We start from the raw sequence: 13,668 nt of genomic DNA on the forward strand, positions 1-13,668 counted from the left end.
GTACTAACTACTCAGCTGAAAATACCTTCGTGGACTGATAGTCCAACAGCACCGCTTTAGACACCGTGAAAATGAAAATAACAGGATAGAACAGGTCAGAAAAAAAACTAGACATTCGTTTTATTGAGGATTAAGTAACACTGTATACTGCTAGGTTGATGATTGGTCCGTTGATTAGTATCGAAAAACAATTCCACACAAGACTTACCAAAGAGTAAAATAACAAAAGTACCGAGCTCCATGGGAAATTCTAAACGGAGAGTCTTTTATAATTTGGTAAAATTAAAAGCTCAAACACATCTAACGAATGGCAAACAACTGTCATATTCATGACTTGGTACAGGCATTTCCTTATGTAGAAAATGGTTTAATAGCTAGCTTAATCTTTTACAGTCGCATTGACGGTGTCTTCCTCCTATTCCCACTTTTTAAAAATACTATTCCTTCTATTCCCATTTGCAAATAACAATAGATGTTTTGGTAAACAATTAGTTTTTATAACAATCAAGGTTAATTAGAATTTCACCTAAGATTTACCTGGGTTTTTTTTTTAAAGCATAACATATTTGGTACACTGTTTAGGTATAATACCTTGTTTATTTGAAAAATGTTTCTTTTTCATCAAAGAAATACTTAATAATAAAGAAAAATTATGATAAATAGATTGGAGTTAGATTTATTTTGAATTTTTTGAATTTGTACTTAAAGATAAAGAAACTGTGATACATAGATTGGAGTTAGATTTATTTCTAAATTTTTGAATTTGTACTTAAAAATAAAGAAATATTATGATAAATAGAATGGAGTCAGATTTATTTTCAAATTTTTGAATTTGTAACCTTGAAAAATTGTCTGCTATACTAATAAATCATGATATAAATAATATCATAACCAAGTATAATCTTGAGATATGGAATAAAAGTATAATCTAAAAATATAATTACTTGGACAAATAATCAAAGATATAAAATAATGGGTGAAAACTGTTAACTTTACTTCAAAGCCAAGAGTGAAGTAGTATATACAAGATTCCTGACTTTACTAAACAATCTAAGCCACCAACACCAACTACGTATACAACTTCAGCCTACCACTATCTTCCTGGACTATGAAGTCGCCATCAGAAATGAAGCATACTCTGTATTACCTGACATCAACGCAAAAGGCTGCGTTTCTTCTACTACACGCAATGCATCATGGAATAGAGACAACAAGATTATGACGTCATGTACTGATTAAAATTGAGAATGGAAATGGGGAATGTGTCAAAGAGACAACAACCCGACCAAATAAAAAACAACAGCAGAGGGTCACCAACAGGTCTTCAATGTAGCGAGAAATTCCCGCACCCGGAGGCGTCCTTCAGCTGGCCCCTAAACAAATATATACTAGTCCAGTGATAATGAACGCCATACTAATTTCAAAATTGTACACAAGAAACTAAAATTAAAATAATACAAGACTAACAAAGGCCAGAGGCTCCTGACTTGGGACAGGCGCAAAAATGCGGCGGGGTTAAACATGTTTGTGAGATCTCAACCCTCCCCTATACCTCTAACCAATGTAGAAAAGTAAACGCATAACAATACGCACATTAAAATTCAGTTCAAGAGAAGTCCGAGTCTGATGTCAGAAGATGTAACCAAAGAAAATAAACAAAATGACAATAATACATAAATAACAACAGACTACTGGCAGTTAACTGACATGCCAGCTCCAGACTTCAATTAAACTGACTGAAAGATTATGATTTCATCATATGAACATCAGGCACAATCCTTCCCGTTAGGGGTTGAGTATCATCCATCATAACATATATCAGAAGAACATAACCCGTGTCATGCCAACAACTGTTTTTAGAATAAATGTGTTTAGTTCCGATGCAAAGACCTTATCAGTGACTCAATATTAACACCAAAATATGCAATCTTTAATGACTTGACAACATTATCGTAATTATATCCCTTCTTAATAAGTCTATTCAAAGGTTTTCTAAGTTTCTGAGGTGAATACTGACACCTTTGTGCTTTATAAAGAATATTTCCATAAAAAATTGGATGTGAAATACCTGAACGTATTAGAAGTCTGCATGTTGAGCTATATTTACGAATGATGTCTTTATACCGATGATAAAATTTAGTAAATGTTTTGACTAGTTTGTGATATCAAAAACCCTGGTGTAATAATTTTTCAGTAATACATAAATTTCTCTCGTTAAAATCTAAAACATTGTTACATACACGAGCGAATCGTACAAGTTGAGATATATAAACACCGTGTGAAACTTTTTTCTGTGATAAACAATCGACCCTGTTATACAGTTTTAGCGCTAATCAGACAGGAATATATGTAGTCATTTCTAATTTGACGTCAAACGAAAATGGTATAAAATGGACATGTACACATGGAGTTGATACGCCAGTCAGCATTTCTATAAGCATTTCCAAAAGAGGTAATTCTGTTGTTCTACACGCAATGCATCTGGAGAAAAGCACAAACAGGACTTCAGGTTCCATACAAGGATGACGACAATATTCATCAACTAGTACGCCGGGCCGCTGTACTTCTTTTTATACCCTTTGCTGAGGTTGAAGATGTGTGGTTTAATGCCCTAACATACATAGATCAGATTGATACAAACATCAACTACACAGCCTTTACAGACTATGTAACAACATACTTGGTTGAACAGAACAGTCACCTTTGGAACCACTACTTAACACAAGGACCAAGGACAACAAATCATCTAGAGGGATGGCACAGCAAGCTGAAGAAACACATCACGCATGCACATCCAAACATCTTTGAAATAATTAAACTTCTGAAACATGAGGAAGCCTCCAACGCCCTGACCATGATTCAGTATGCAGCCGGTGGGAAGAGAGTGGCCCCCAAAAAGACTATGTAGGAATCAAAAACAGATAAGACGAACTTCAGGTTAGACACCGCAACCAGAAAGTCACAACAGAAGAGTTTGGTGATGCAGCCTCCCACCTTCTTCACGTGGAATAATTTGATAAACTTTAATAGACTTGTATACAGTAATAATTACTGTGATTGTCTAATGTCTGTGCCACAATGTTTGATTTGTTTTAGGGCTGTTGTATAATTTGTGTTATATTATGCTTGCTTGAATCTACAGTTGAATTAGTGTTATAAAAGTAATTAAAATAATTTACTTATATTTGTTTGAATTTTCTTTCATATTTATTTTGTTTTAAAAAAAGACCGGAGAATTCATACAGATGCAAAAATATTACCTGTTTTAATTAAAAAAAAAACACTGGTCAATTAACAATTGATTAAAAAATGTTTGTACAGTATAGTCCTTTGTTTGCACAAGTTTTCTCCCTATTCCCACATGCAATTTTACCTTTTCTTACAAGATTTATAAAAAGTGGGAATAGAGGGAATGAACCGCATTGACAATAACAAACAGACTTTAAAAGTAAAATCGGGAAAAAATGGGGTACAGCAGTCAATATTATACTATAATCATAATCCCTATAAAACCAATAACTGTTTCAACACATAACATGGCATATAGAAAAGGTACAAAAAGCAGCAGAAATGAATTGATCATAGCACAATAAAAACAAAGCGGGATGTATAAGTATCGACCCAAGTCATACTTATATTATCAAATACTGACTTAAAAGAGAAGGCTAAAAATACACAAAACATTAAAAAAAAAGGGAACTTTAACACGCAATTAAGTTATGATAGTTATTGACCAAGCAAGTCGGTACATTGGATTTAATCTGTACAGCTTGTGTGACCCTGATTAATCCGAACGACTTAGGAGTTTGGGTTAAAGGGTCACACGAGCGTGCAGATTAAATCTAATATACCGATTTGATTGGCCAATAAGGCCACACCAATTTGATTCCTTGTTCGACGGACCCGCCCGCACCTATTTTTTTCAAAACAGAATTTTTTATTTTTTTTATATTCCCGCTTCCCGCATCCGGAAATTTAATCATGTCCATTTCCCGCACCGTTTTTTTGTAAATATTATTAAAAGATATCAACATTTGTTTTTAAAATCACAGTCTAACCTGTATATAACGATTTTAAACATACAAGCACCCCACCACACTTTGTAAATATCAGTGAGAATATTTGTTTCAGCATGAAACCTATTTATCTAAAGCGGGAGTGCTCCGTTATAAATTTATATCAGCGGGAATACCTGTAAAGAACAAAAAATTGGTCACTTTCCCCCTTACTTATATTCCCTATCAAAAAATGTTCGTTGTTAGAATAAAGTACAAAGAACTTCTGAAGGATTTGCCTTCAACTGCAATTATATTGTATATATGCTGGCGAAACAAAACTAACCATAGCCGCTGCATGTTAATGCACCTGTCCTGATTGATTGAGGGGCCTGTCGTTCAGCAGTTATCGTTTGTTGATGTTGTTCATTGGTATTTTCCCGTTTGGATATACATGACATATAAATTAGATCGTTGGTTTTCCTGTTCGAATTGTGTACGCTACTAATTTTGGGGTCCTTTATAGCCTGCTGTTTGGTCTGTATCAAAGCCCTGTGTAAAAGGCCGTACTTTGACCTGTGTTTGTTATTATCAGGTTGAGAACAACCCTCCCTCAGACAAGGGGTCATTTTACTGATGTAGAAAAGAAAATAGAAATACCAAGGATTTGTATAGTTCTTCTATACAAAACCTTTGAAAACTTAGAATTTTGTACTCAAAAAGAGGAGAGTTACATCATATTTTAAACAACTTTTTTCTAAAAGAGGGGTTCACTTATTTTGAATAATATTAAACTGTTAAAGTAAATGTGTTATTAACATGGTTCAAGTCCAGGAATATTACAAAATTCTTGGACATGTTTTGACCATTTAATACCAGATAGATATATAGTTCTTTGAGAAAATATGAGCCCTTTTGTACAAACAAATATATTATAACTTATATTGATCCCTCATAAAACATGTAAAAGGGATATTTATAACATTAAGGGGTTGTCCCCAAACTGATTATGACTTGGATGGAGAATTGTGTCATTGTCAGTCACACATACATAGACCAGATTTAATTATTTCTTGGTGAACAGGGAAAAAAATACTTCAGAAATTAAAGAAATGTCAAAGTACAAGTGAGAAATCAAGCTTTAATATTGTCAAAACCTACTATTTTATGTTTACAAAAAAAATTATAATCGCTCGCCTTTACTTTTCAAGCTTCGCTTCAAAAATTTGCAAATTAAATATTTTTTTTATTAAAATTTTCAAATCGCTCGCTCGCCCCAAATTTTGGAGTCCAAAAATCCGTAGAACAAGAAATTAAATTGGTGTGGCCTAACTGTTTTAACACATGACGCCATCAATTTACGTGAACGTTTTAGAAATATGCGGAAGATATTCCGCAATCCACGACTCCTATGAAAGTTTCTTGTATAGTAAAGAAAGGGGGAAACGAGGCTTTATGTATTAAGAGGTTGGTAAGTTTTAACTAATATTTGTTTTTATATTCAGGCTTCTTCCTGAATTGTTACATTGTTAAATTTGTTGAAAAATAAAATTCTAATCAGTGACGATTCAAATCGGTGTTATTGAGTAAAGATTAATTTCTTTCCTTAATGATATGTTTGATATGTTTAGAGAAAGATGAACCGAGGAAGATGTTAGAACATAAATTTAAAATGTTAAATAAACAGAAATAATGGTTCTCATTCCAATCTTTAACACACACCTCTTTCCGACCCCAAATAATTCGATACCCCAAGAGTCCCTTTATATGAATTTATAAACCAAAAAATCGTAATGAATTTTTTTTTTGGCAGAAACTAGAAAAAAATGTTATTATCTGTTTCTGTTTTCATCAGGGTCCTGGTTTATCAAGACGTCTAAGTTTTTTTTTTTACTGTAATCACTAGCTAACACTGAGGGTTTGAGGGCAAACTCCCCCGTGCGGGAGTTTTCGACTCCAATTTCAATTGATTGGGACTGTCAGTATTGTCATCAAAGGTGTGTGGTTTTCTCCGGGCACTTCGGCTCCCTTAACCAATAAAACCTGGGCGCCACGAAATAGCCGAAATATTGCTCTTAAAAGTAACGTTAGAAACACAAAAAATCAATCCATCATTTTTTTGTTTCTTATCTTGAAACTACGATGTTTGTACAAAGTGTTTAATTGATCAACCATTTTTGTAACTTCAAGTCAAATGGCGGATTTAAAAAAAAATGTTGAGGGGGTGTTCATTCTCGAATTGGACAACGTATCATTTTTAGTCTCGCTACAATCGTTGATATTTTTTAATTTTATAGAAAACATGTCACACCCCTCTCATAATCCAGGAAACGCCCCTAAAGGTAAAAATAGATTTGAACTGTGCAGTTATCTGAGGTAGTTAGTGCACACCTTAGCTGTGCATTATTCAGATTATAGCACTGTAAGAACAAAGAGATTTTACCCATGTCATGTGTTAATAAGACAATCAGTGTCAGTAACTTCAAGAAAATCATGTACCTTTTGTGAAGTTGATACGAAATATTAAACAAGGTATTGGTATCATATAATGAACAAAGAGAGGCCCACAGTTTTTTCCCATATAAATGCCGACAACTTGTTGAGGACGTCTACCTCTAAATTCAACAAAAATGTTGTCAATGAGAATCTCCAGCATTCAGATCACTTGTTACTCTGTGTAGCATGTTTAACCTTGTTTCACTATTAACACAATAAGCCGCATCGTATCCCAAAGCAATAAATGTATAGCGTAATAACTATGCTGCCATTTGTATATAAAAAGCATTGTGGATTATTTCTATTAGATGATTTTTAAATTTCACATGGGAAATGGCAATATACAAGCTTGAAAAATCAAGAGAAAGATCGAGATTTAGAAAAACCAAGTAGTTCTTTACATTTTATTTTTTCGAATATACATATGGTTAAAGCCATTACGCTTTATTAGTATATAACCATCCTAAATGACTCGTCTTTAATAACATGGAAGTCGAATTTGAAGACATTTTTTCATGTAATTGTATTTCATAGTTCAATACACTTACGTTAACAGAAGTAGTGCAGTTTGGAAATGGATGCACTTCTTTGAAATCAACTCCAATAGACAAAATGGTATGGTCGTTAAAGGAAAATCGACTGTCTAGTGTATTATTCATAGGATAACCTAGATGTAAAATAGAAAGAATACAAATCTTTAAAATGATCAAAATTCTATGAAAGAAACACAAGCAGCCGATTCATCTGGAATTTATATATAAACATAACACGCTAGCATACTTAGTAAGTCGGGATCTTTAAATTGCATGCAGAGTTCAATTTTAATGAATTGAAGAAAGATTTTACTAAACTTTTTAAATATCTAAGTGGTATATTTAAATGCCTCCACTTTCAAATGCATTGAACTCTGGTTTGATATATATGTTTATGAAGGACAAGTTCTATATGTATTCATGATAACATGCAAATATTTTCCATACATAATCTCTTTAACTGATTCATGAATGAGTTATTTTTAGTAAAATCTTAAGCGTTCAAATATAAACATTTGTTATAACTGTTCAAGAATAGTATCCAAAATAACAGTCGTCACAGATACGAGACTAAATAGTTATCAAAGGTACCAGGATTATAGTTTATCATTTTGTACGCCAGACGCGCGTTTCTTTTATACAAGACTTTTAAAAGACCCTCCAATCGAAATTTTAAATGTTCAAATACAGTAAGAAATTGAAAAGCGTTGAGAAACCAGAATTTCCGAAAGGTTTTTCCAAAATACAGCTAAGGTAATCTATTCTTTTTGGAATACGTCGTGAGTTGTTTTAATTGATTCGTAGTTTGTAAAACAGTTATTTCAAAAAAGATATCAAGAATTGACAGAAATATTTGAAAACAAACGAGACTAAAAAATCCCTTTATAAAAACAAACAAAGACGAAAAACATATGGTCTAACTTTATTTTGATCTTATTTATCTTATTTATCTGGAAATAACGTATCGGTGTAATAACATTTCATTGCAGTACATCATTTCTTAGTCATAAACATATATCTTGGGTGTTTCAAAGCACCATTATATTTTATTTAGTGTTTCTATATAATACTTTTGGAACTTGAGGTTATATGGTTGCTAAAGCTTGTACACGGAACCAATAGATGAACATTTGACTGGATTACTTCTAGTGCTGGTTATTTTCTTATAAACAATGAAATGTTGTATGAAATTTGGTCTATTTTACTGGTCAAGATAAATCTTTACTCATGCCAAGTATTTCTTTATTTAGAACAAAGAACATTTCTGCACATTACATGTATTTATAAAACTGCAAATTGAACAAAGACTAAACAATGATGGTTGTACACCTATACTGTAGATTGCTAGGTATAACTGAAATGAACTGTCAGTAAATTTGTCTCATTGATATTCATGCCACATTTTTATATTTTTATATTTTAATACATTAAAGGCGATTACAGAAACAATATTTTTCCAAGTTTTGTTTTATACATTATAATAATATTTGTTTTTTGTTTTGTTTTTATTTTGGTTTTATAACATGCCAGTGATACCCAGGGCAGGACGTGGCCAATTTCTGTTGAATGACGTGTTTGAACGTCACTTTGGTACCGTCCGCCTCTTTTATACAAACCTTACTATGGACAAAATGTGTTTCCTAGTTCCTACAATAATAAAGAACTTATCTTTCCTAAATAAAAAGTTGCAGCTTTCGTGGACGCAAAAAAAAAACAACATATATGGTGCATGTGTTCCATGTGTACTAAAGTAAATCCAAAAATCATTTTCTCTGTAACGACATTAAGTTATAAAATGCGAAATAATGAAATATTTTATGCATGCAAACCCTTTCTTCATTCTGAATCAGTTGATTTCATATTTTAGCTTTGATCATGTTCATATTGCTAATATTTTTACGGAGAAGTGTATGTCTTTTCCTTTTTTCAATATTTAGCATTTTTGTTTGTCTTCCTCTGTTTGTTCGCTCATGTCAGTGTCTTTGTATATTTTGACAATGAAATGAATGTATGTCAAAAATGTCAATGATGACATGTACATTGTATGTATGTTTTCTACTTACATTCATAATCATTCCCAATGTCCAGGTTTTTTCTATCATTTTCGAATCCATAAGAACATCTATATGAACCTTTTAAATCTTGCTTACTGAAGTTTTTTATTACTAGACCAAAACCATCAGGGCTTTCGGTAGTGTTGTATTTTGATATCTCAGATGGAAACCCATTAAACGATAAGAGTTTGAAATCAGAAGCCAGATATGAATGCCATCTTTTCGTACATTCGTCACAGCTATGATTGGTTGTCTTGTTATAGTTGCAAAATAGTTCGACATCTTCTCCAAATATAACTGGCTTGGTTTTTAGAACCCAGTAGACTGCTATAAAAACAAATAAACATATTATTACTGAATGTATTGCATACACCATGAGGGTTTTGTTCCGATTGGATTTTGGTTATTTACTCCGACGATATCATGACTAAGCAAATGACTTTATCAATTAGTGAGAGTGATCTTGGTGGGGATTTTTGTAAGCGTCAAAACTACAGAATATGTATATCCAAATACGTTCAATGTTATCTTGATGTAATACATGTATTTATTTTATTTTTTACGTGAAGGAAACATGTTACAATTAAAGAACATTTTGATGATATCATTTTGACACGCGTAGCAAGTGTTTCCTTTAAAACTGTAACACGATGATGACTGTTGTACCCATATTTTGGCTATTCTATTTATAACGTTTAGTTTACGCATGACTGTAAATATAACGGGATTTGATGAGACTGTCATACACAATGAGGTGTTTAGCGCTATAAAACCAGTTTTCTCCACCCTTTTCTACATTTTAAAATGCCTGTACCAAGTCAGGAATATGTTGTCCATTCGGTTTTGATGTATTTTGTCATTTGAATTTTGCCATGATAAGGGACTTTCCGATTTGATTTTCCTCTGAGTTCAGCTTTTTTGTGAATTAACTTTTTCAAACAGTTGTGTTTAAATTTAGGTGTGCTTATGATCAGTCACGTGTTCCAATTTTTCAAGAACGTTAATCATCGTTTCATGAATGGACTCACCATTGATACCAGGATTGAAATTTTGTATTTGCACCAATCGCTTGTTTCGTTTTTAAGACTAATCAGTGACGCTAGAATCAAAAAAGTTACATAGGTTAAATAAAGTACGAAGTTGAAGACCAACCTTCAAACCGTTTTGCCAAATTCAGCTAAGATAATCTATTTCTGAGGTAGAAAAGCCTTAGTTTTACAAATAGACAAAGTTGTGTTACCTTAGTGGTATTTGGCACAACTTTTTCGAATTTTGGATTCTCAATACTCTTCAACTTTGTACTTGTTTGGCTTTATAAATATTTTGATATGATCGTCACTGATGAGTCTTATGTAGACGAAACGCGCGTCTGGCGTACTAAATTATAATCCTGGTACCTTTTAGACTATTGTCTACATTTAACTTATAATTATGACTATATCAATGATATTTCATTTAAACACAGAAGTGCTGACTATTGGGCTGGTAATACCCTCGGGGAATAAAAAAAGCCATCAGCAGTGACATCAACCCAGTGGTTATAAATAAACTCATCCTAGATACTAGGAATGCAATTTTGTCTTTGCGCCAGACACGCTTTCCGTCTACAAAAGACTCATCAGTGCAGATTGAAAAACAAAAATTAAAGAGGCTAAGTAAAGTACGAAGTTGAAGGGCATTGAGGACCATAAGTTAGATAAGTAAGTGTATAAAACATGTTGTTTTGATACGTGATATGAACAAATCCAAAACAATTAATGATTATAATTTGATAGAATTAATGTTTAAGATCATTGCATACTAAATGCAATAATTTGACAAACAGACTGACACAGGGTTGATCATTATCATTTCAATTGTTTGTAAATGTTCTGGTTGGCAAATATAATTAAACTGTTGCACGATTTGAAATGTTAGCCCCACTATAATTGGTGTACTAGTTTTTTTTTACTAATTCTGTTATATTGATTTGTAAATAGGATAATTTCATTGTTTGTTCATTATCATCGCTCATGAGTTTTTGGGGGTTTTATTCGTACATCCTGCATAGATCTTTTCGATAACTGTTTTCTTTTTGGTCATGTGTTCAATTTTTACACTTTCTTCTCATTATCACAACTATTCTAATTTACAGTATTCCAAATATATACGATGATGCTTTTTAAAAAAAATTGACTAAAGAAACAATAAAAAAAATCAAAAGATATATTCTTGCGCCGAAATTCGAGATTGATTCATGTTAATATTCATTACTTTCAACTCGACGTACAAAACGAAAATGTGTAAACACGCTCACATACAAAAATAAACCCGATTAATCGTGAACCATAATTCATTGTATGACATGGATGAGGACAACTAGAAACGCAAGCGTAAGGTATCAGGATTATAATTTAGTACGCCAGACGCGCGTTTCGTCTACTCATCAGTGACGCTCAGATCAAAATAGTTGTAAAGCCAAACAAGTACAAAGTTGAAGAGCATTGAAGACCCACAATTCCAAAATAAATAAAACACCAATGCACATATTGAGCTCAAGACATTTTTGTAAGACACTGACAGATGAAAATCCTCGAAATCCATAAATTGTCCAGTTGACTGTGATTTATTACTTGTACTTTCCAAACATAAGAACGAAAATGCAAAAACGTTACAGTCATCCCTATGCTCATTTTGGCAATTCTTTTGCCTGTATTCACTGTGAGTTATTGCATAATGCTATGGGTCAGGCAAGGTGACAATAGATTACTCCTGAAATTATCATTTACTAGTAATTGCATTCAGTAAATGTAATAAATAATGTCCTGTTCAATATTTCAAATCCTTAATAGGGTATAAATATGAATGATTATGTCGATTCAAGACAATGATTTTTGGACGCGTTTTCCTCAACAATGTTTTATATTTTTACATTTAATATTTAATAGCGCTGTAAAGTTTACACCCTACTATCATGCATTTCCGCTTTATCTTTCCCCGACAAACCATTTTAAGTATGAGATATAAATTGACAAAACAAACCCAGTAATCGCACACTATACAACTAGTTATATGGTTCTACAGCAACTAAAAAAAGGATTTCATACAGTTTTAGTTTTTTGTTTAATTACTAAATGTCATGATTATCCTATTAAACGCATAACATAATGTATCAAAAGACGTTAAAAACAATTCAATTCAAAGATTGACCTTTCTTCTAAACTTTGTCACTTTTTCCAATCTCTTCATCTACGACAATAACCATTGTTCAGGTTTAAGGAATTAAATCTACCTCTGAGTGGTGTATTGACACATTTCATGACCAATTCCAGTCATGATCTCTTCAATTTTGACAGTACTATTTTCAAAGTTTTATCGTCTCAAAGTATATGTATTTGAACAATGTGGTATTTAGATAAATATGTGGTGTAAGCAACATGAAATGGTTTTTCCTCCTTTCGACTATTACGCCAATCAATCTGTAAGTAATTGCGTCATATTTGTCACAACAAGAGACAAATTTAAGACGTCTCGTTTAATTTTAGATTTCTTAGAAATGGAAAGACACAGACTTATATTCTGTTTTGCGAAATACATCCTTTCATTTGATCTAGTCAGATCTTTCCAAATTGATCACTGCTTGATCCAATAACGTATCGATCAAAAATAATAACACTATTTTTAATTAATTGCATTCGAAGCGATATTCTTAACCTACCTTCATCACGAACTTGTGAAAGCTTAGAATTATAAGTATCTGAATTTGAGGAGGGTTAAACAGATAAATAGCTGCATAGCCAAAGGTGACCAAAATAAAATAACCAAACACTCAATGGAAATTCATGTTTTCAATACATTAACAGTATTGTTTTGTCATCACTTGTTCTTGAATACCAGAAAATGATTGAAAGATTTCATAAAATATTTTGCAACTTCACATGAGGGTTAAAGAGGGGAAAAGCAGTAGGTTTAAATATCTTATAATATTTTGATGCATTTAATAGCTGTTATGTCGGTTTGTTGAGTTCACACGTTGTTGATGATATAATGGATTTTTTTGCGACTGTCATCCACGTGAGAGGTTTCGTAAGTTATGAAAACAGGTTCAATCCACCATATTCCCTATACGGAAACTCCTGTACTAGATCAGGAATATGATAGTGTTTTCCATTCGTTTGATGCATTTGGGCTTTTGATTTTGTCATTTGTTGAAGGACTTTCCGTTTATAATTTTTCTTTGAGTTCGGTATTCTTGTTAAAAAAAAAAAAGATATCTACATACACTTCAACAACTATTTATAATGGTAATCAAATTTTGAGTGCTATCCATCAGCAATAACCAATTTAACATTAGGTTTTAAGTTCATTCTTTTGCAATTTAACGGACGCAATCACGAGTTTGCTAACCGTTAGTGACTTTTTATTCACAGATGAAAGCAAATGTGTTCCAATTGTCGTAGCCAAAATCCCGTTCTCTTTTAATTGAATGTCCCCTCCCAATTTAAAGTTATCAACTGATTTCAAAAATGAGCAACACGATGGGTGACAAAATTGGAGGAGAATTTACTAAATTTTCAATGGCAACTGATATCACCTCCGATATTTTCTTGC

General features: G+C 32.5%; 1 protein-coding gene across 1 annotated transcript in view; it reads right to left on the reverse strand.

Moving 5' to 3' along the window:
- The window catches only part of LOC143080570 (uncharacterized), a 34,683-nt gene that overhangs the window by 3,832 nt on the left and 17,183 nt on the right, over positions 1–13,668 (reverse strand). Inside the window, exons 3-4 of the mRNA XM_076256475.1 lie at positions 9,088–9,405; positions 7,040–7,158 (exon numbers count right to left, since the gene is read on the reverse strand). Coding sequence (XP_076112590.1) covers positions 7,040–7,158; positions 9,088–9,405 — 437 coding nt within the window. The remainder of the gene's footprint in view (positions 1–7,039; positions 7,159–9,087; positions 9,406–13,668) is intronic.

This window comes from Mytilus galloprovincialis, chromosome 6 (assembly GCF_965363235.1).
Source record: "Mytilus galloprovincialis chromosome 6, xbMytGall1.hap1.1, whole genome shotgun sequence".
Taxonomy (NCBI): domain Eukaryota; kingdom Metazoa; phylum Mollusca; class Bivalvia; order Mytilida; family Mytilidae; genus Mytilus; species Mytilus galloprovincialis.